This window comes from Saccoglossus kowalevskii, chromosome 16 (genome assembly GCF_978046115.1).
Source record: "Saccoglossus kowalevskii chromosome 16, keSacKowa6.1, whole genome shotgun sequence".
NCBI classification, from domain to species: Eukaryota; Metazoa; Hemichordata; class Enteropneusta; family Harrimaniidae; genus Saccoglossus; species Saccoglossus kowalevskii.
In genome coordinates, this window is record NC_140656.1 from 23,826,467 (window position 1) to 23,850,310 (window position 23,844).

General features: G+C 37.9%; 1 protein-coding gene and 1 long non-coding RNA gene across 2 annotated transcripts; both read right to left on the reverse strand.

Annotated features, from left to right (window-relative positions):
* Positions 1–19,511: 19,511 nt before the first annotated feature.
* LOC100366569 (ribonucleoside-diphosphate reductase subunit M2-like) lies at positions 19,512–20,441 on the reverse strand. The gene has a single exon (XM_002739581.2). The coding sequence runs from the start codon at positions 20,439–20,441 to the stop codon at positions 19,512–19,514; it is 930 nt and encodes a 309-aa protein (XP_002739627.2).
* A 1,894-nt stretch (positions 20,442–22,335) lies between these two features.
* On the reverse strand, positions 22,336–23,366 carry LOC144348984 (uncharacterized). Its single transcript, XR_014926715.1, has 2 exons — positions 23,236–23,366; positions 22,336–22,714 (listed from the first exon to the last, which is right to left on the reverse strand). It is a non-coding gene; the product is annotated as an uncharacterized LOC144348984 (long non-coding RNA).
* Positions 23,367–23,844: the final 478 nt, after the last annotated feature.

The following is a 23,844-nucleotide window of genomic DNA, read 5'->3' on the forward strand; positions in this document are numbered from 1 at the left end:
TCTGATTTCACTAAATCTTTGCTACTAATTTCCGAAGTGTTGATGACAAATGTAGCATTTTTGCGAATATTGCATGGCATAGTGTTACAGACTAGGTTTTTATCTACGTTTTGACATATAATTATGTCAAGCACCTCTTCTCTCGCCAATCCTCTTGCATAATTACTACAATACACAGGCCACTGACATGCTTGAGGACGATGTGTCTGTACAGAGTGGTCATCACTGTCTTGTCACTTTCATAGTGAAAAATGTAATACATCGAAAATGTACAGAAAATATAGTTCTCGTAATCCGTCATATCGTGGGCAGCTATTTTGATCCACCTGGACATCCCAGTATCCTAGTTACCTCGGGCATGCGCATTCGCATTTTTCTGAGTTGGAACGCTTATGCGAGAGCGAGATTATGACGGGATCTTGGTATCATGTCACCGTAGTTACAAACCCCAAGTAATGTACCTCTGGTTATATATATCAATTCACTTACCAAGTGTCGATCCGCCATTGCGTGTTGTACTTCTGAAACTCACTCAACTGTCCCGCCACGACAATGAAAATGAAGTTACCTTCCTGATTTGACACGCGTGGTACAGTTTTTTTGCACGTGTTCGTAATTACACGCACAAAAGATTGTGGGACAGAATTCTTAATTTGCTGGCATTCTGGACTTTTGACTGCTGTTTTTTTTATATTTTATATTAATTGCTTCTGATATGCTCTTAAGTTACTTAATATCCGTCTCCAATTCTGAACTGTAGTGATATTTTCCGATCATGAGTCGTATTTTTTAAATAACTCATTGTGACTAGTGTTTTGAATTATGACGTATATTAATACAATGGTCAACATACAGTAAATATTTACCTTTTTTATTATTTTGCTGTTTCGTTATTTCGCTATTTCGTTATTTCGCTGTTTCGCTATTTCGTTATTTCGCTTTCCAGCATTTACAGGAAACTGTTCATGTGGAAGCGTAGACCTGCTGTGCACGCTGTCGAAGTGGAGATGGACACGCCCTATTCCAGCTGGCAACGGAGCATTGAACCGTCAGTTCCTGGGAAATGTACTCAGCTCGCAGAACCATTGGTGACATCCACTAGAAGACTGCATCCATGGCGATTTCTTAACAAAGGATAATAGAGCCGGGCCTTCCGACGTACGAATGATGTGCACACTCAGCAACTACGTGGCAGGAAAGACTTTGACAATAGATTTTCCATTCATTAAATACCATGCATGAATTAGCATAACGGACAATGAGCATGTAGATCCTTTTCAGTAAGCAATTAGTTGGTTCGTTGACATTGATGGCGTCCTTATTACTCCACTTAAAATTAGCAGACGTACGTGCATTTCACCTTGAGTGGGGAATCAACGTCCCACATACTCAACACAATTCGTTGCTGGGATTATTCTGCCCAGGTTATATTTATCATTGCAAATTTGTATGCTTCATGAAATTAATTTTATAATAATTACATTACTGTGATCTGAAATTACATATGTATTTTGGAACCTTGTGACATCATCACGAAATGAACAAATCTGAGAGCGGTCCACATGTAGTACCTACATGTATGTATATATAAAATATCAAAGCAATCAGACTTGTGGTTTTCAACAAGAAGTTGAAAATATCACTTTTCACCAAAAATGACAAAAATATTTATCAAAATTTGAGAATTACAGATATCATCACGAAATGAACAAATCTAAGAGAGGTCTGCCCAAGATACATATACACCAAGTATCAAATCAATAAGAGTTGTAGTTTTCAAATACTAGTAGTCGAAAAAGTAAAAAGTTGAAAACGACGCCAAATGACACAGAACAATCACTCATAATGATAAGCTCTGCTCGACAAAGTCGACAGCAGAGCTAATCAAAGAAAGCTTAGAAAGAACTCCCGTGTGCTGAGGGAATAGGGATCATGATGTAATATTCGGGAACATTTGAAAATGATAAACAAATTATGAATAATCTATTAAATAAGGAGCCACCAGTAGTCATCTACACACATAGACATCGTATACCTACAATAAGCCTACTTAAAAATATGCATAAAAAGTCTACACAAAATTGAAACATTAAAAAGAAAACTGAAATAATTCATAAAACATTGCAACGAAAATAGTAAACAAATAAATGCCCAAAATAAACTTATATGGCATTTAAAAATATTTTAGAAATTTAGTTAACACGTAAAACGTAAAGTAGCAAAAACAACTACTAGTATGTAAATTTCTGACAAACAATCACAATCTAAATATCTAAAATTCAAACCACTATCTTAATATCAATATGTGTGTCAATAAATAGTATATTTATTTATTTTCAGTTACGTATATTAATAAGGAATTCAATAAATATGCCTTCCGATTTGAGGGATATCGTGCCGTGTAATATTCAATGAAAAAAATAGTGAAACAAGAGGCTCACGCTGGGGGCCCACATAAGGTGTTGCAATAGTGTAAATATAACAAAGCCAGACACCGATTGTTTCCTTTGCTAGGTAAAATCAATGTACAGAATAATCGGATGAAACAACTAAAGTAAACTAGGATACATTAGAGCCAATGAATTCGTAATTTCCGACGAAAAGGGCCGGGAAAAAATACCCCTCATAACAAATCACCGTCACAACAAATCACCGTGTTGAGGGGGCGGTGAACAAATGAGACACCGATTGTCAAATTGTTTTGGTAATCATCGCTTGTCGATTCATGTCATTTGTACAGGGTAATCTGACACAAAAATAAGGTAAACCAGCTTACTTAGTGCTAATGATTTTGTGATTTCCCACACGAAGAACGTTCTCAGAAATAATCCGACATGCTGATCAGCCCACCAACAATCGGCACCAAAATTGATCTCTCCTGTCACGGCAAATTCGGTATGTTTTACGAGTTTTTTTTCTCCAAATCCCAACATATATTTACACATGTAGGCGAATTTTGTCAGCTCTGTGTAAATAGATATTTTTACTGGGAATGTGCCCCATTTTACGTGCGAGAAGCCTTTGCACAACGCAGAAGTCATCAACACACATAGACATCCTATACCTACTAATCGACTTGATAGCTTCGTAATTTGGGGAAGGTGGGGGTGAAAGTGCACCATGCAAGTTTCGAAATGTGTAAAGGAAAATAAAGGAAAGAAGTACAATACAATGTTGGTAAGCGATACAAAGGAAATATCTCCTTACGGCAGTGACTTGATACAACTACATTGATGCTGGAGGTCACCATATTTGTTCTTGCGTTCAATAATACGGTGATAAATCAGGATTCACAAGTACAACAAATTTACACAACATTTTACCATGAAATCAAACCTACCAACCATTTTCATATCTTCAACACTGCCATGGTTTTTGCGATGATGAATCTCACATTCATTATTTTCTTGACTGGGCTCACACAGGGTTCAATGTTCTGTGGCTTGAATGTAATTGTACACCACACGCGAATGTAAACTAGCTTGCACAGTAATTCGTTTCACAGTCATTGAGGTTATACATTTGTTCAATTACTTATTTATTTATTTACTTATACGATAATAAAAAAATCATACATGTAATTTCTTTGACCTTTTCATAATGTAAACTGATACATTTCATCTCCCGAGCGCTTGCTTCGTTTTTGTACAACACACTGGAAATAACAAAATGGCTGACACCATCATAAATTGCTGGTCATAAAAAATAGAATACGCATGCGCATCATTATGCAAATTAGTCCACTCACCGATTCCTATTAGTTGTATTCATGCAATTGGGCATAACAAACTTTTAAAAAAAATAATAAAAAAATACATAAAAATGCTAAATTTTAATTAAAATGTAAAATACAACAATGAATTGCAGCAGCCAATCATTAGTAACATTCTTACCAAGTTACATAAAAATCTTTTTAATGCTTCTTGAGATATAACTGAAATAGCTTAAAATTCACTCATTATTATGCAAATGAGCTCATTAATATGCTTGGATGTCAACCAAAAACTAATCAAATCTGCGCATTGCCCCAGACAAGCTATATACCAAGTTTCATTGAAATCCGAACATTGGTTCTTGAGATATTGATGGAACAGACACACACACACACACACACACACACACACACACACACACACACACACACACACACACACACACACACACACACACACACACACACACACACACACACACACACACACACACACACACACACACACACACACACTAACTGCAAAGACTCCCTTTTTGTGCTTCGCACACAGGAGTCAAAAAGTTGACATGGACAATAACGGACACCGAACAAGCACTCATATGATAAGCTGCGCTTGACAGTGGAGCTAAAAGTGTAACAAGCAGCCTCTTGGCTGAGATATCTCCACTGCTAGCAATTCACATTTCAATTAATAACTGAAGATATCACAAAGAAATCTGAGAGGAGACCATCTGTAGTACCTATATGTATAATATCAAAGCAATCAAATCCAGCTATGGAATGGCAGAAATTCTTAATTTTGATGAATTTTTAGCACTAAAATGGCAGCTATTCAGCTAAATTGAATTGAATCTTAAAATAAATGCATGTGCATGAGTATGATATGATTGTGTTTGTTGAGTTTGAATGTGATCAGTCATTGCAAGTGATAGGCATTGATTGCCCTGGGATTTATTTGTAAAAACAAAATGGCCACCAGTTGGCCATTTTGAATTGAAATATAACAAAACTGGACATACATCAGACACCTAACATGTAAAACCTTCATACAAAGTTGAAACAAATGGCTCATTTAAAACAAGCAGCCTGTCGGCTGAGATAGCTCCGCTGTTAGTAATGCACATTTCAATTAAAGAACAGAAGATATCATTAGAAAACGAACAATATGTAGACTGTTTTCAACAAGAACTCGAAAATATCACTTTTTATCAAAAATGACAAAAATATTCATCAAAATTAGAGAATTAAAGATATCATTACAAAATGAACAAATCTGAGAGAGGTCCACATGTAGTACCTATATATGTAATATCAAAGCAATTGGACTTTCAAATCTAAGAGAGGTCTATCCAGGGTACATATACACCACGTATCAAAGCATTCAGGCTTATACTTTTCAAGAAGAAGTCGAAAAAGTAAAACATTGACACGGACGACAGAGACGGACAATCACTCATATGATAAGCTCCGCTCGAGAAAGTCAACAGCGGAGCTAAAAAATGGCTTCCAGTTGGCCATTTTGTACACTCGATATACATCCTATACAAGCTTCGGCTTAAGTGCGTGTGTACCACTATTCCCATTATAATGAAGGCCTACATGTACCACCACTACACGTCTACAAAGTAATTACTACACCCACCTGGATGTGATAGACCTGTAATAATTTCATTATCACTAGTATAATGTGTTCGCAGACAATAATCACGCTCTCGTGGACCTAGTCTGCAGACATAGTAATGGTACTATTATTGTCATTATAATGAAGGCCTATCACCACTACATGTCTACAAAGTAATTACTACACCTACCTGCATATGATAGACCTGTAATAATTTCATTATCACTGGTATAATGTGTTCGCAGACAATAATCACGCTCTCGTGGACCTAGTCTGCAGACATAGTAATGGTACACTATTCCCATTATAATGAAGGCCTATCACCACTACATGTCTACAAAGTAATTACTACACCTACCTGCATATGATAGACCTGTAATAATTTCATAACCACTAGTAAAATGTGTTCGCAGACAATAATCACGCTCTCGTGGACCTAGTCTGCAGACATAGTAATGGTACTATTATTGTCATTATAATGAAGGCCTTCCACCACTACATGTCTACAAAGTAATTACTACACCTACCTGCATATGATAGACCTGTAATAATTTCATTATCACTGGTATAATGTGTTCGCAGACAATAATCACGCTCTCGTGGACCGAGTCTGCAGACATAGTAATGGTACCACTATTCCCATTATAATGAAGGCCTATCACCACTACATGTCTACAAAGTAATTACTACACCTACCTGCATATGATAGACCTGTAATAATTTCATAACCACTAGTATAATGTGTTCGCAGACAATAATCACGCTCTCGTGGACCTAGTCTGCAGACATAGTAATGGTACTATTATTGTCATTATAATGAAGGCCTTCCACCACTACATGTCTACAAAGTAATTACTACACCTACCTGCATATGATAGACCTGTAATAATTTCATTATCACTGGTATAATGTGTTCGCAGACAATAATCACGCTCTCGTGGACCGAGTCTGCAGACATAGTAATGGTACCACTATTCCCATTATAATGAAGGCCTATCACCACTACATGTCTACAAAGTAATTACTACACCTACCTGCATATGATAGACCTGTAATAATTTCATAACCACTAGTATAATGTGTTCGCAGACAATAATCACGCTCTCGTGGACCTAGTCTGCAGACATAGTAATGGTACCACTATTCCCAATATAATGAAGGCCTACCACCACTACATGTCTACAAAGTAATTACTACACCTACCTGGATGTGATAGACCTGTAATAATTTTATAACCACTAGTATAATGTGTACGCAGACATTAATCACGCTCTCGTGGACCTAGTCTGCAGACATAGTAATGGTACCACTATTCCCAATATAATAAAGGCCTATCATCACTACATGTCTACAAAGTAATTACTACACCTACCTGGGTGTGATAGATCTAATTACTACAATTAATTACTACACCTACCTGCAAATAATAGACCTGTAATAATTTCATTATCACTGGTATAATGTGTTCGCAGACAATAATCACGCTCTCATGGACCTAGTCTGCAGACATAGTAATGGTACCACTATTCCCAATATAATGAAGGCCTATCACCACTACATGTCTACAAAGTAATTACTACACCTACCTGCATATGATAGACCTGTAATAATTTCATAACCACTAGTATAATGTGTTCGCAGACAATAATCACGCTCTCGTGGACCTAGTCTACAGACATAGTAATGGTACTACTATTGCCATAATAATGAAGGCCTATCACCACGACATGTCTACAAAGTAATTACTACACCTATCTGCATATGATAGACCTGTAATAATTTCATAACCACTAGTATAATGTGTTCGCAGACAATAATCACACTCTCGTGGACCTAGTCTGCAGACATAGTAATGGTACTACCATTGCCATAATAATGAAGGCCTATCACCACTACATGTCTACAAAGTAATTACTACACCTACCTGCATATGATAGACCTGTAATAATTTCATAACCACTAGTATAATGTGTTCGCAGACAATAATCACACTCTTGTGGACCTAGTCTGCAGACATAGTAATGGTACTACCATTGCCATAATAATGAAGGCCTATCACCACTACATGTCTACAAAGTAATTACTACACCTACCTGCATATGATAGACCTGTAATAATTTCATAACCACTAGTATAATGTGTTCGCAGACAATAATCACGCTCTTGTGGACCTAGTCTGCAGACATAGTAATGGTACCACTATTCCCAATATAATAAAGGCCTATCATCACTACATGTCTACAAAGTAATTACTACACCTACCTGGGTGTGATAGACCAAATTACTACAATTAATTACTACACCTACCTGCAAATAATAGACCTGTAATAATTTCATTATCACTGGTATAATGTGTTCGCAGACAATAATCACGCTCTCGTGGACCTAGTCTGCAGACATAGTAATGGTACTACTATTGCCATAATAATGAAGGCATATCATCACTACATGTCTACAAAGTATTTACTACACCTACCTGCATATGATAGACCTGTAATAATTTCATTATCACTGGTATAATGTGTTCGCAGACAATAATCACGCTCTCGTGGACCTAGTCTGCAGACATAGTAATGGTACCACTATTCCCATTATAATGAAGGCCTACCACCACTACATGTCTACAAAGTAATTACTACACCCACCTGGATGTGATAGACCTGTAATAATTTCATTATCACTAGTATAATGTGTTCGCAGACAATAATCACGCTCTCGTGGACCTAATCTGCAGACATAGTAATGGTTCTATTATTGTCATTATAATGAAGGCCTTCCACCACTACATGTCTACAAAGTAATTACTACACCTACCTGCATATGATAGACCTGTAATAATTTCATTATCACTGGTATAATGTGTTCGCAGACAATAATCACGCTCTCGTGGACCGAGTCTGCAGACATAGTAATGGTACCACTATTCCCATTATAATGAAGGCCTATCACCACTACATGTCTACAAAGTAATTACTACACCTACCTGCATATGATAGACCTGTAATAATTTCATAACCACTAGTATAATGTGTTCGCAGACAATAATCACGCTCTCGTGGACCTAGTCTGCAGACATAGTAATGATACCACTATTCCCAATATAATGAAGGCCTACCACCACTACATGTCTACAAAGTAATTACTACACCTACCTGGATGTGATAGACCTGTAATAATTTTATAACCACTAGTATAATGTGTACGCAGACATTAATCACGCTCTCGTGGACCTAGTCTGCGGACATAGTAATGGTACCACTATTCCCAATATAATAAAGGCCTATCATCACTACATGTCTACAAAGTAATTACTACACCTACCTGGGTGTGATAGATCTAATTACTACAATTAATTACTACACCTACCTGCAAATAATAGACCTGTAATAATTTCATTATCACTGGTATAATGTGTTCGCAGACAATAATCACGCTCTCATGGACCTAGTCTGCAGACATAGTAATGGTACCACTATTCCCAATATAATGAAGGCCTATCACCACTACATGTCTACAAAGTAATTACTACACCTACCTGCATATGATAGACCTGTAATAATTTCATAACCACTAGTATAATGTGTTCGCAGACAATAATCACGCTCTCGTGGACCTAGTCTACAGACATAGTAATGGTACTACTATTGCCATAATAATGAAGGCCTATCACCACGACATGTCTACAAAGTAATTACTACACCTACCTGCATATGATAGACCTGTAATAATTTCATAACCACTAGTATAATGTGTTCGCAGACAATAATCACACTCTCGTGGACCTAGTCTGCAGACATAGTAATGGTACTACCATTGCCATAATAATGAAGGCCTATCACCACTACATGTCTACAAAGTAATTACTACACCTACCTGCATATGATAGACCTGTAATAATTTCATAACCACTAGTATAATGTGTTCGCAGACAATAATCACACTCTTGTGGACCTAGTCTGCAGACATAGTAATGGTACTACCATTGCCATAATAATGAAGGCCTATCACCACTACATGTCTACAAAGTAATTACTACACCTACCTGCATATGATAGACCTGTAATAATTTCATAACCACTAGTATAATGTGTTCGCAGACAATAATCACGCTCTTGTGGACCTAGTCTGCAGACATAGTAATGGTACCACTATTCCCAATATAATAAAGGCCTATCATCACTACATGTCTACAAAGTAATTACTACACCTACCTGGGTGTGATAGACCAAATTACTACAATTAATTACTACACCTACCTGCAAATAATAGACCTGTAATAATTTCATTATCACTGGTATAATGTGTTCGCAGACAATAATCACGCTCTCGTGGACCTAGTCTGCAGACATAGTAATGGTACTACTATTGCCATAATAATGAAGGCATATCATCACTACATGTCTACAAAGTATTTACTACACCTACCTGCATATGATAGACCTGTAATAATTTCATTATCACTGGTATAATGTGTTCACAGACAATAATCACGCTCTCGTGGACCTAGTCTGCAGACATAGTAATGGTACCACTATTCCCATTATAATGAAGGCCTACCACCACTACATGTCTACAAAGTAATTACTGCACATACCTGGATGTGATAGACCTGTAATAATTTCATAACCACTAGTATAATGTGTTCGCAGACAATAATCACACTCTTGTGGACCTAGTCTGTAGACATAGTAATGGCACTCCTATTGCCATTATAATGAAGGCCTATCACCACTACATGTCTACAAAGTAATTACTACACCTACCTGCATATGATAGACCTGTAATAATTTCATAACCACTAGTATAATGTGTTCGCAGACAATAATCACGCTCTTGTGGACCTAGTCTGCAGACATAGTAATGGTACCACTATTCCCAATATAATAAAGGCCTATCATCACTACATGTCTACAAAGTAATTACTACACCTACCTGGGTGTGATAGACCAAATTACTACAATTAATTACTACACCTACCTGCAAATAATAGACCTGTAATAATTTCATTATCACTGGTATAATGTGTTCGCAGACAATAATCACGCTCTCGTGGACCTAGTCTGCAGACATAGTAATGGTACTACTATTGCCATAATAATGAAGGCATATCATCACTACATGTCTACAAAGTATTTACTACACCTACCTGCATATGATAGACCTGTAATAATTTCATTATCACTGGCATAATGTGTTCGCAGACAATAATCACGCTCTCGTGGACCTAGTCTGCAGACATAGTAATGGTACCACTATTCCCATTATAATGAAGGCCTACCACCACTACATGTCTACAAAGTAATTACTGCACATACCTGGATGTGATAGACCTGTAATAATTTCATTATCACTAGTATAATGTGTTCGCAGACAATAATCACGCTCTCGTGGACCTAGTCTGTAGACATAGTAATGGCACTACTATTGCTATTATAATGAAGGCCTACCACCACTACATGTCTACAAAGTAATTACTACACCTACCTGGATGTGATAGACCTGTAATAATTTCATAACCACTAGTATAATGTGTTCGCAGACAATAATCACGCTCTCGTGGACCTAGTCTGCAGACATAGTAATGGTACTACTATTGCCATAATAATGAAGGCCTACCACCACTACATGTCTACAAAGTAATTACTACACCTACCTAGATGTGATAGACCTGTAATAATTTCATTATCACTGGTATAATGTGTTCGCAGACAATAATCACGCTCTCGTGGATCTAGTCTGCAGACATAGTAATGGTACCACTATTCCCATTATAATGAAGGCCTATCATCACTACATGTCTACAAAGTAATTACTACACCTACCTGGATGTGATAGACCTGTAATAATTTCATTATCACTGGTATAATGTGTTCGCAGACAATAATCACGCTCTCGTGGACCTAGTCTGCAGACATAGTAATGGTACTACTATTGCCATAATAATGAAGGCCTATCACCACTACATGTCTACAAAGTAATTACTACACCTACCTGCATATGATAGACCTGTAATAATTTCATAACCACTAGTATAATGTGTTCGCAGACAATAATCACGCTCTCGTGGACCTAGTCTGCAGACATAGTAATGGTACTACTATTGCCATAATAATGAAGGCCTATCACCACTACATGTCTACAAAGTAATTACTACACCTACCTGCATATGATAGACCTGTAATAATTTCATAACCACTAGTATAATGTGTTCGCAGACAATAATCACACTCTCGTGGACCTAGTCTGCAGACATAGTAATGGTACTACCATTGCCATAATAATGAAGGCCTATCACCACTACATGTCTACAAAGTAATTACTACACCTACCTGCATATGATAGACCTGTAATAATTTCATAACCACTAGTATAATGTGTTCGCAGACAATAATCACGCTCTCGTGGACCGAGTCTGCAGACATAGTAATGGTACCACTATTCCCATTATAATGAAGGCCAATCACCACTACATGTCTACAAAGTAATTACTACACCTACCTGCATATGATAGACCTGTAATAATTTCATAACCACTAGTATAATGTGTTCGCAGACAATAATCACGCTCTCGTGGACCTAGTCTGCAGACATAGTAATGGTACCACTATTCCCAATATAATGAAGGCCTACCACCACTACATGTCTACAAAGTAATTACTACACCTACCTGGATGTGATAGACCTGTAATAATTTTATAACCACTAGTATAATGTGTACGCAGACATTAATCACGCTCTCGTGGACCTAGTCTGCAGACATAGTAATGGTACCACTATTCCCAATATAATAAAGGCCTATCATCACTACATGTCTACAAAGTAATTACTACACCTACCTGGGTGTGATAGATCTAATTACTACAATTAATTACTACACCTACCTGCAAATAATAGACCTGTAATAATTTCATTATCACTGGTATAATGTGTTCGCAGACAATAATCACGCTCTCATGGACCTAGTCTGCAGACATAGTAATGGTACCACTATTCCCAATATAATGAAGGCCTATCACCACTACATGTCTACAAAGTAATTACTACACCTACCTGCATATGATAGACCTGTAATAATTTCATAACCACTAGTATAATGTGTTCGCAGACAATAATCACGCTCTCGTGGACCTAGTCTACAGACATAGTAATGGTACTACTATTGCCATAATAATGAAGGCCTATCACCACGACATGTCTACAAAGTAATTACTACACCTACCTGCATATGATAGACCTGTAATAATTTCATAACCACTAGTATAATGTGTTCGCAGACAATAATCACACTCTCGTGGACCTAGTCTGCAGACATAGTAATGGTACTACCATTGCCATAATAATGAAGGCCTATCACCACTACATGTCTACAAAGTAATTACTACACCTACCTGCATATGATAGACCTGTAATAATTTCATAACCACTAGTATAATGTGTTCGCAGACAATAATCACACTCTTGTGGACCTAGTCTGCAGACATAGTAATGGTACTACCATTGCCATAATAATGAAGGCCTATCACCACTACATGTCTACAAAGTAATTACTACACCTACCTGCATATGATAGACCTGTAATAATTTCATAACCACTAGTATAATGTGTTCGCAGACAATAATCACGCTCTTGTGGACCTAGTCTGCAGACATAGTAATGGTACCACTATTCCCAATATAATAAAGGCCTATCATCACTACATGTCTACAAAGTAATTACTACACCTACCTGGGTGTGATAGACCAAATTACTACAATTAATTACTACACCTACCTGCAAATAATAGACCTGTAATAATTTCATTATCACTGGTATAATGTGTTCGCAGACAATAATCACGCTCTCGTGGACCTAGTCTGCAGACATAGTAATGGTACTACAATTGCCATAATAATGAAGGCATATCATCACTACATGTCTACAAAGTATTTACTACACCTACCTGCATATGATAGACCTGTAATAATTTCATTATCACTGGTATAATGTGTTCGCAGACAATAATCACGCTCTCGTGGACCTAGTCTGCAGACATAGTAATGGTACCACTATTCCCATTATAATGAAGGCCTACCACCACTACATGTCTACAAAGTAATTACTACACCCACCTGGATGTGATAGACCTGTAATAATTTCATTATCACTAGTATAATGTGTTCGCAGACAATAATCACGCTCTCGTGGACCTAGTCTGCAGACATAGTAATGGTTCTATTATTGTCATTATAATGAAGGCCTTCCACCACTACATGTCTACAAAGTAATTACTACACCTACCTGCATATGATAGACCTGTAATAATTTCATTATCACTGGTATAATGTGTTCGCAGACAATAATCACGCTCTCGTGGACCGAGTCTGCAGACATAGTAATGGTACCACTATTCCCATTATAATGAAGGCCTATCACCACTACATGTCTACAAAGTAATTACTACACCTACCTGCATATGATAGACCTGTAATAATTTCATAACCACTAGTATAATGTGTTCGCAGACAATAATCACGCTCTCGTGGACCTAGTCTGCAGACATAGTAATGGTACCACTATTCCCAATATAATGAAGGCCTACCACCACTACATGTCTACAAAGTAATTACTACACCTACCTGGATGTGATAGACCTGTAATAATTTTATAACCACTAGTATAATGTGTACGCAGACATTAATCACGCTCTCGTGGACCTAGTCTGCAGACATAGTAATGGTACCACTATTCCCAATATAATAAAGGCCTATCATCACTACATGTCTACAAAGTAATTACTACACCTACCTGGGTGTGATAGATCTAATTACTACAATTAATTACTACACCTACCTGCAAATAATAGACCTGTAATAATTTCATTATCACTGGTATAATGTGTTCGCAGACAATAATCACGCTCTCATGGACCTAGTCTGCAGACATAGTAATGGTACCACTATTCCCAATATAATGAAGGCCTATCACCACTACATGTCTACAAAGTAATTACTACACCTACCTGCATATGATAGACCTGTAATAATTTCATAACCACTAGTATAATGTGTTCGCAGACAATAATCACGCTCTCGTGGACCTAGTCTACAGACATAGTAATGGTACTACTATTGCCATAATAATGAAGGCCTATCACCACGACATGTCTACAAAGTAATTACTACACCTACCTGCATATGATAGACCTGTAATAATTTCATAACCACTAGTATAATGTGTTCGCAGACAATAATCACACTCTCGTGGACCTAGTCTGCAGACATAGTAATGGTACTACCATTGCCATAATAATGAAGGCCTATCACCACTACATGTCTACAAAGTAATTACTACACCTACCTGCATATGATAGACCTGTAATAATTTCATAACCACTAGTATAATGTGTTCACAGACAATAATCACACTCTTGTGGACCTAGTCTGCAGACATAGTAATGGTACTACCATTGCCAAAATAATGAAGGCCTATCACCACTACATGTCTACAAAGTAATTACTACACCTACCTGCATATGATAGACCTGTAATAATTTCATAACCACTAGTATAATGTGTTCGCAGACAATAATCACGCTCTTGTGGACCTAGTCTGCAGACATAGTAATGGTACCACTATTCCCAATATAATAAAGGCCTATCATCACTACATGTCTACAAAGTAATTACTACACCTACCTGGGTGTGATAGACCAAATTACTACAATTAATTACTACACCTACCTGCAAATAATAGACCTGTAATAATTTCATAATCACTGGTATAATGTGTTCGCAGACAATAATCACGCTCTCGTGGACCTAGTCTGCAGACATAGTAATGGTACTACTATTGCCATAATAATGAAGGCATATCATCACTACATGTCTACAAAGTATTTACTACACCTACCTGCATATGATAGACCTGTAATAATTTCATTATCACTGGTATAATGTGTTCGCAGACAATAATCACGCTCTCGTGGACCTAGTCTGCAGACATAGTAATGGTACCACTATTCCCATTATAATGAAGGCCTACCACCACTACATGTCTACAAAGTAATTACTGCACATACCTGGATGTGATAGACCTGTAATAATTTCATTATCACTAGTATAATGTGTTCGCAGACAATAATCACGCTCTCGTGGACCTAGTCTGTAGACATAGTAATGGCACTACTATTGCTATTATAATGAAGGCCTACCACCACTACATGTCTACAAAGTAATTACTACACCTACCTGGATGTGATAGACCTGTAATAATTTCATAACCACTAGTATAATGTGTTCGCAGACAATAATCACGCTCTCGTGGACCTAGTCTGCAGACATAGTAATGGTACTACTATTGCCATAATAATGAAGGCCTACCACCACTACATGTCTACAAAGTAATTACTACACCTACCTAGATGTGATAGACCTGTAATAATTTCATTATCACTGGTATAATGTGTTCGCAGACAATAATCACGCTCTCGTGGATCTAGTCTGCAGACATAGTAATGGTACCACTATTCCCATTATAATGAAGGCCTATCATCACTACATGTCTACAAAGTAATTACTACACCTACCTGGATGTGATAGACCTGTAATAATTTCATTATCACTGGTATAATGTGTTCGCAGACAATAATCACGCTCTCGTGGACCTAGTCTGCAGACATAGTAATGGTACTACTATTGCCATAATAATGAAGGCCTATCACCACTACATGTCTACAAAGTAATTACTACACCTACCTGCATATGATAGACCTGTAATAATTTCATAACCACTAGTATAATGTGTTCGCAGACAATAATCACGCTCTCGTGGACCTAGTCTGCAGACATAGTAATGGTACTACTATTGCCATAATAATGAAGGCCTATCACCACTACATGTCTACAAAGTAATTACTACACCTACCTGCATATGATAGACCTGTAATAATTTCATAACCACTAGTATAATGTGTTCGCAGACAATAATCACACTCTCGTGGACCTAGTCTGCAGACATAGTAATGGTACTACCATTGCCATAATAATGAAGGCCTATCACCACTACATGTCTACAAAGTAATTACTACACCTACCTGCATATGATAGACCTGTAATAATTTCATAACCACTAGTATAATGTGTTCGCAGACAATAATCACGCTCTCGTGGACCTAGCCTGTCTATGAAGCATCGTGATAACAGATTTCCCGGTGATCCGTATTTGTTCTCCACTACGGTCATCTCATCCGCAATACGTCTTATAGTGGCGGCATTTACGCAACAAGGTCGTGGCGTCACGGCTGCAGTATTGACTTTATATTCGATGTAGTCTCGAGCCAATTCCCTGGCCTGACGTTTTACCTCGAGCAGGTTCATAAGGCAAATGAAGTAATAAAAATCCCCTATTACAAATATATAGTGTTACTCAGCTAATAGGCTCAACCCTCCATCCGTCCGTCCGTCCGTCTCTCTGGTAGTGGCCGGCGGCAACAAGTCCACATGGTCTGACCTCGAGCAGTCTATGATTCCTGCGCGGCCCGACGTGGAAGAGAGAGAAAAAAAAAAGAAGGAAAAACTAAACTGATATAGCGATGACTCATCCATCTTTTTTTTGTTTTTACTAGCCGTGACTCATACGATTGCGTCACGGCAGCCGGATACCACGTGACGCAATTATATATGTATTTACCAGTCAATAACGATGACTCTCATTACAATGGTGGCGTTACAAGTGTTCCAATCGGTCGAACTATTCGAAGATTATTTGCACAGGACGTGAATAGCCTACTCCAAAAGTATTGTGTTGATAAGTCGAATTAACACGGCGGTGATCGCCGTGAAGACGATCTTCGTCTTATGCAACGTTTTGGCATTAGTGCCAGGAATTCCCCATATGGTCGTAACACTATCATCGGTAGCGGGTTTCGTGATTTTTGAAGTAGTACATTATTTGACTCGATTGAACTACAGGATCAGTGTATATCGATTAAATCACAATCATTACGAATATTTAAACACTCTTATCAGAATAAACGGAGCCTCTATGAAGGACGTATTCGAAAAAGCTCTAGAAATTCAAAAATACGATACATTTTGTCCACCTTTGAAAAGATACAGTCGACTGTATGGAGTGAACGGCTACATGGACGTAGAATGAAGATTGAGTTATTTCATTTCGTCAATGGTACTTTTCAAACTTGCATATGGAAAAGTCGCGCAGTCCCGGATGACGCTTGGAATATACGTATCAGACTCTATTAATGAAATTGTTTGTTTGATGTGCTTTTCCTTATCCAGTAGGGATGCTGGACACGTGTATTGCAATGTCAAATCCATTTTCCGATATAGATACTTATCGATTAAATAAACACATTGTTTAATCCAAGCACGTCCTACAGAATCGTGTAACGGGTATATTGTTTTATAAGCGGCAGGGATTAAAATTTCGAGAAGACCTATTTTCATGCATTCCAATTTCATCCAAGTATCATCTACTAATTCAGTTGTCAGTTGTCGATGTGCCTCGACTACGTTCTTTAAATGTTCCATTACTTCTTGAGCTTTCCGGGATACGACTATAAACGATCCAGGAGTAGCAGTAGCAGCTCGAGTCGATAAGTCGAGTATATTGTTATTTTCAATATGCCATTTGTATTTCCATCCTTCGATGTAACGTTTCAAATTTCTTAACCATAACTGTGCGGTGGACGTCCCGTGTTCTCCAAGTGTGTCGACGTGTACGGAGAAATGTTTATTACCCACGTTACATAAACTACACGTCGTCGAAGTGGGTATATCGCCACGATCATCATGAATCGAACATCGTAGATTTAATGGAATACATATTCGTACGATACCATTATCTTTATCAACACCTGCAATCAATCAATCAATTAAATGAATTATATAATTTAATTTATCGTCCGAGTCGTTCATCACCACCACCACCACCCACACCACCTCCTCCTCCTCACTCCCCAGAACATAGTATTAAAATAATAAATTACCTGCAGTCAATTCAATCTTGGAAAAGTAACCTTCTTCGCGAGACAATTTGATTGTAGTACATATTTGTTGGAATTTCGTCAGTGTACCGGTCACGTCTTGTGTCGGTAACATTTTTGAGAGAACGCAGTTTTTTTTTTTACCTGCCCCCCCCCCCCCCCGTATTTATATTCATGTTGAGTTGGCGCGACTATCGAAACAAATGATAATGAAGGTACTAACGTTAGTACCTTCCATGTTCACACCTAGTCGTTTGCATTTTTTGTTAAGAAAGAAATTTCGTCCATACATTCACGTTTGTATGAAATAATAATAGCCACCATAGATGACGATACCCACGAAATAGTCGGTAACAGAAACATTATTGAGTATGTGGTACTAAACGTAACAGACGATGGAATAATTATACAGAGAGCGTGCAGAGGACATATGTACATTCCAATTGTAGCTATGACCACGGGAAAGAACCACATTGCGTCTCGCATAATTATCACAGCGGATACTGAAGGTAATAATATCCCGCCTACTAATACGAGTAACAATAATATCGCAAATAGAACATAGCGTTTATTTTTCTTTGCCATGTATAATTCGACAACTAGACACGAGCATACATGTTTGACGATTTCCAATCTCCTCGCTCTAATTTGCATAGATTTTGAAAACTTATGATCGTTGTACGACGACGTCGTCGTGGTAATCTAACATTAATTCTAATACCCGTTGTTCGTCCACGCAGTCGAGCTTGGTCGGACATATATTTTTGTGGTATTGTATCAATGAAAGCAATTCGTGAACGGAATGTATATTTCCCCATTTCCATTCCGCCACATACGGAATGACGATAGATATAATTGTCGACAGTATACCCGTAGCTATTAATCATCGCGTGTAAATGTCCACACCTTCTGTTCTACGTTTACATTTGTTCAATCCCACAACCCAGTACCGTTTATGACAACTACCGTATATCTGCCATCGTTCTACAGTATAATATTTAGCGAATATGAACGCTAGTATCGCATATGTCAGGGTAAGTGCGATTACAATTCGGAGTATTTTTGATCGAAAACACCAAGTCACCGGCGCTGCGAGAAACCTTTTAATATATTTCACCATCATCATGTTAACAATGTGACATTAATCGTTACACATACTACTCGTAAATGGTGAAAGAAAGAAAAAAATATATCAGAATTCGACTGAAGTGGTAAAACCATGGCCAGTCAGACGCGTGTATTCAGTGACTCTTCTTTCAAAGAAATTTGTTTTTACTTGCATAGAGATATTATCCATGAATGGGAATGAATTGTTGACACCGAATTCTTTTTCATAACCTAAGTCTGTCAATAAGTTGTCCGTGACGAAATTCACGTAAGTTTCCATCAAATGAGAATTCATGCCCAAGAGAGGTTTACGCAGAGCGTGTTTAACAAATAATTTCTCAACTTCACATCCTTCTAAGACTATCTTTCTAACTTTGGTATCGGGTAAACGCGGCTTTATTTTTCCATACATCGTACAAGCGAACGTGCAATGTAAACCTTCATCACGAGAAATAAATTCATTTGCTTGTGTGAGACCGACTAACAGTCCACGTTGCTTAATCCAATATATGCCAGCAAATGACGATGAAAACATTATTCCTTCAACTACAGTGAACCCAACTAGTCGTTCAGCATAAGTCGCAAATTCGTCATTCATCCATTTGACAGCCCACCTAGATTTCACGTTTATACACGGCCACGAAATAACTGAATACAGGAGCTCGTTACGTTCCTTCTCTTCCGGTACGTAGGCCATTAACAGCTCGATGTAAGTTTCTGCATGTATGTTTTCCATAGCGATTTGAAAACTATAAAAACATCGCGCTTCTCGCGAAATATTTGGATCGGCTAAAAACCGAAGAGCTAAATTATCGCTTACTATAATATTGGTGCTGGCAAAGAAACCCAATATACATTTAAAAAATTGACGTTCGTCGGGCGTTAAATCGTTCCATTCTCGCAAGTCGCTAGAAGTTATGTTAATCTCATCTTTAGTCCAGAAACAACGTACGTGTTTTTTCCACATATCGTAAAGATCCAAATTTTTTATTGGGGGAGTAACGTAGCGTTCCATCCTGTTAATGAATAACTTCACTTTTGATTTGATATTTATAGATCACGATGATGTCCTTAGAGAACGGGAGATTTTTATTGAACAAGGTATTGTCGCAGCATTCTCCGTCGGTCGATTTAATCCGACTCATGACAGATAATGGTACAATTTATCCAGCTCTCCGTGAAATATTTCACGTCGAGATAGATCGCCGCGATAACAATAGTGACGACGACGACGTGGAACGTGTAACTCTGGTGGCAACTCTCTTATTATCTCTGGCCACGAGAACTGACTTATTGTGTGATTTTTCGCGCATGAAAGAAACTGTAGCCACGATACTGAAATGTAGGCGCAGTTTACACGGCAATACATCCCTTCTAGAATTACATCACGATCTTGTCAATTGGTTTAACAAAGAGTTCCCGGGACTTCGTCTACAGACGACCGTGAGAAGCCGCCGTCGTCGTCGGAGGATTGAGTACATTGATCCCATGGAAGAAGTGGTATTCTTTATGTTCCGATGTGTGCAGGCGACCGGTCTGCACGATTACGAACGCTTCAAATCACTGTCGTGCGGTTACGATGAACTCATGCATCGTCGTCGATGTCGTATCTGCAAACAAAACATATAAAAAAGAACTCGTATTAACAACACAAATTCATTTGTGAACGAAATCATCATGGCGAGTTCTATCTTACCCATGAAGTGTTCTACTAACGGTTGCGATTATTTCACATCTATAGCAACGGGTTCGTTATGTCACGAATGTTACGAACATTCAGCTTCCAAGAAGAACAAGCGAACGTGCAAAAGACAAGGCTGCGAATATTTCGGATCATCGAATACGGATGGATTCTGTACACGTTGCTATGCGGCAAGTTTACACGCTACGACTAAAAAGAACTCACAGAAATGTAAACGTCAAGGGTGTGACTTGTACGGATCCCGAGAAAATCTCGGTTTTTGTTCTAGCTGTCGTCCCGGATTTAGAGTAGCTAAACGGTTTAGTAAATGTAAAACGACCGGTTGTCAAAGAATTGGCTTTGAAGACTCGGAAGGCTTCTGTTACGAGATTGATACGGAATCCAAATACGACGAGTTTGTAGAACGTAAATTGACTGAACTGAAATTATACAAAAAAGAACTGGACAAAGAAAGACGTCGACGTATTGAACTTACAAATACTTGAACACGCGTACTATTAGAAGATTCGGAAGAACGCAGTAATCCCGACGAACAATCGATAGACAGCGATTTAGTTACGAATTAATTCCACGAGTGTATTCAATTATAATTTCAATAAAATGCATCGCATAGAAAAAACAAATCATGTGTCACATAGTCTTGAACCCGCATTTTTACTAGAACGTCTCGAGTGTTTATCATCGATATACTGATGAGTGGTCGTGCACAACATTCCGGAGATTTGTACTATTACAGTAGTTTTCATTTGGTGGGGGAGGGGGTGGTGTTATTTAAATTGTATAAATACGATAAAATATACATGAAGGTTTTACTTCCCGAACAATTCTGTATGGCTGGATAACCGCCAAGCAACAATGTACATTCATAATAACAAACGTACTATATAAATTAGTATAGTGAATACAGTTTTACTCATATTTTACAAACGATGTCTTCGGTTAATACCTCTGAAAGTAATTGGTCCATCTTATTGCCATACCGTTCGCAACAAATTAAATACAGGGAATCGTCCGTCCGATTTTTTAAACGTGCTTTACTCGATAAATCAAGGCTCCACCGCCGTACTGGGCAGCGGCAACGACGCTTGTCACGCGTATATTGTGGTGGAGTGGTGTCCCGTACCAAGACTCCTTTTGTAACCGGTCTTAATACCGGGTCCCAGGTTTTATCCTTAAGTTCCAAAGAATTTGCTCGGATGCAGTGTAATACAATCAACTCAACGTTTATTATACAACGGCTAACACTGTACTATTGAAAGTACCATAAACCTAGGCAAGTATATGATAAAGGATACACCATTTCAAGTAAACATCCATTGATACTCTATTACAGTATTCTTATTCCATTGCTGGAAATAAATAGTAGGAAATACAGTACACTTATCCGGCATACATAAAGTTCAAACTGGGTGGCCAACCCAGTTTAATCTATGATACTCAAGTCCTAACTACAGTTCTGTTTTCTTTCGTCACACCAGTTGGTAGGAATTCCTCTTTATCCTGCGATCTTGAGATACGCTCTTGCAATGCACACTGGTAGAATTACACCAACTAGATCTTGCCGGTAGAACTGTTTTTATGCCACACTGAAATGATTATAAAGCACCCAAGGACCATTTTTATGTTTAAAATACAACAAATGCATATAGAGAACAATTTAGGTAATAAAATTGAAATAACATTCAGTCAGTTAGTCACCGACATAAACAATTCCATTTATACATCTTTGCGGTATTTTCTGAACAGTAAATAGTGCGTGTTTAACGACACTAACTAGCATTGATTTCTAACCGCACCAACACACGGGTTGTAGTGGCAACGAGCGGAATAGCCTACATAAACTTCGCTAAATATTACAATATACATAAATGGCGTAACAGACAAAAATTCCAGTCAACTCTCAAATTCTCAGATCTATAATAGTCATTAATACTCAGTGAAGTCAATAGGAAAACAATTTGTAAACTCGTCAAAATGTTCAAAATACAAATAGCCATGATGCAATACACACAGGTTTGCTGCACCGTTGAATACAAAAAAAATCAAAATTACAGTAAAATATTACTCATCAATCTAAAACTCTGAAATGTACAAGATCAGTACATACCTGAAATGATTATAAAGCACCCAAGGACCAACAAAGTTCACATATAACACAAAAGAAGAATTTCTGGCAGCGCGTGAACTAGATGTGCGGCAGGATCACTTTCGTTCAGGCGGGAGTTGGGGCAAGGGTCAAATAGCCTCATTACTATTCATGAGCATACGCACCAATAGAGGGCGCAGTACATATAATAATACCACACGGGTTACATCTCCCCCCTCGAACCATCCACTCGTCCCTGAGGGAATCATTCAGGCAATCAATAGCTTAAATACAGTACAATTTGTTTGAGTAAAAGTCTAAAATGCAATGATACTATAATCTCAACATAGCAAAACCTATTCGATTTCAGTGGTTAAGAATATACAAAGTACAATATTATTAATAGTACAAAGAAGTCGCAAATATGTGAGCAGGTACAACCATAGAACATTTATAATTCTGGGCACAGTAACTAGTGGGTTCACCTAGAATATCATAAGTCAACCTCTCAACAGGTCGACCAGCATTAACTCTTCTAGGCCTGCTATTCAGGCCATCAAACTCAATAGGACTAGGTGACACAGTTTCCGGTTCAGAAAGATCCTCCCTATTCGCCTCAGAATTCAATTT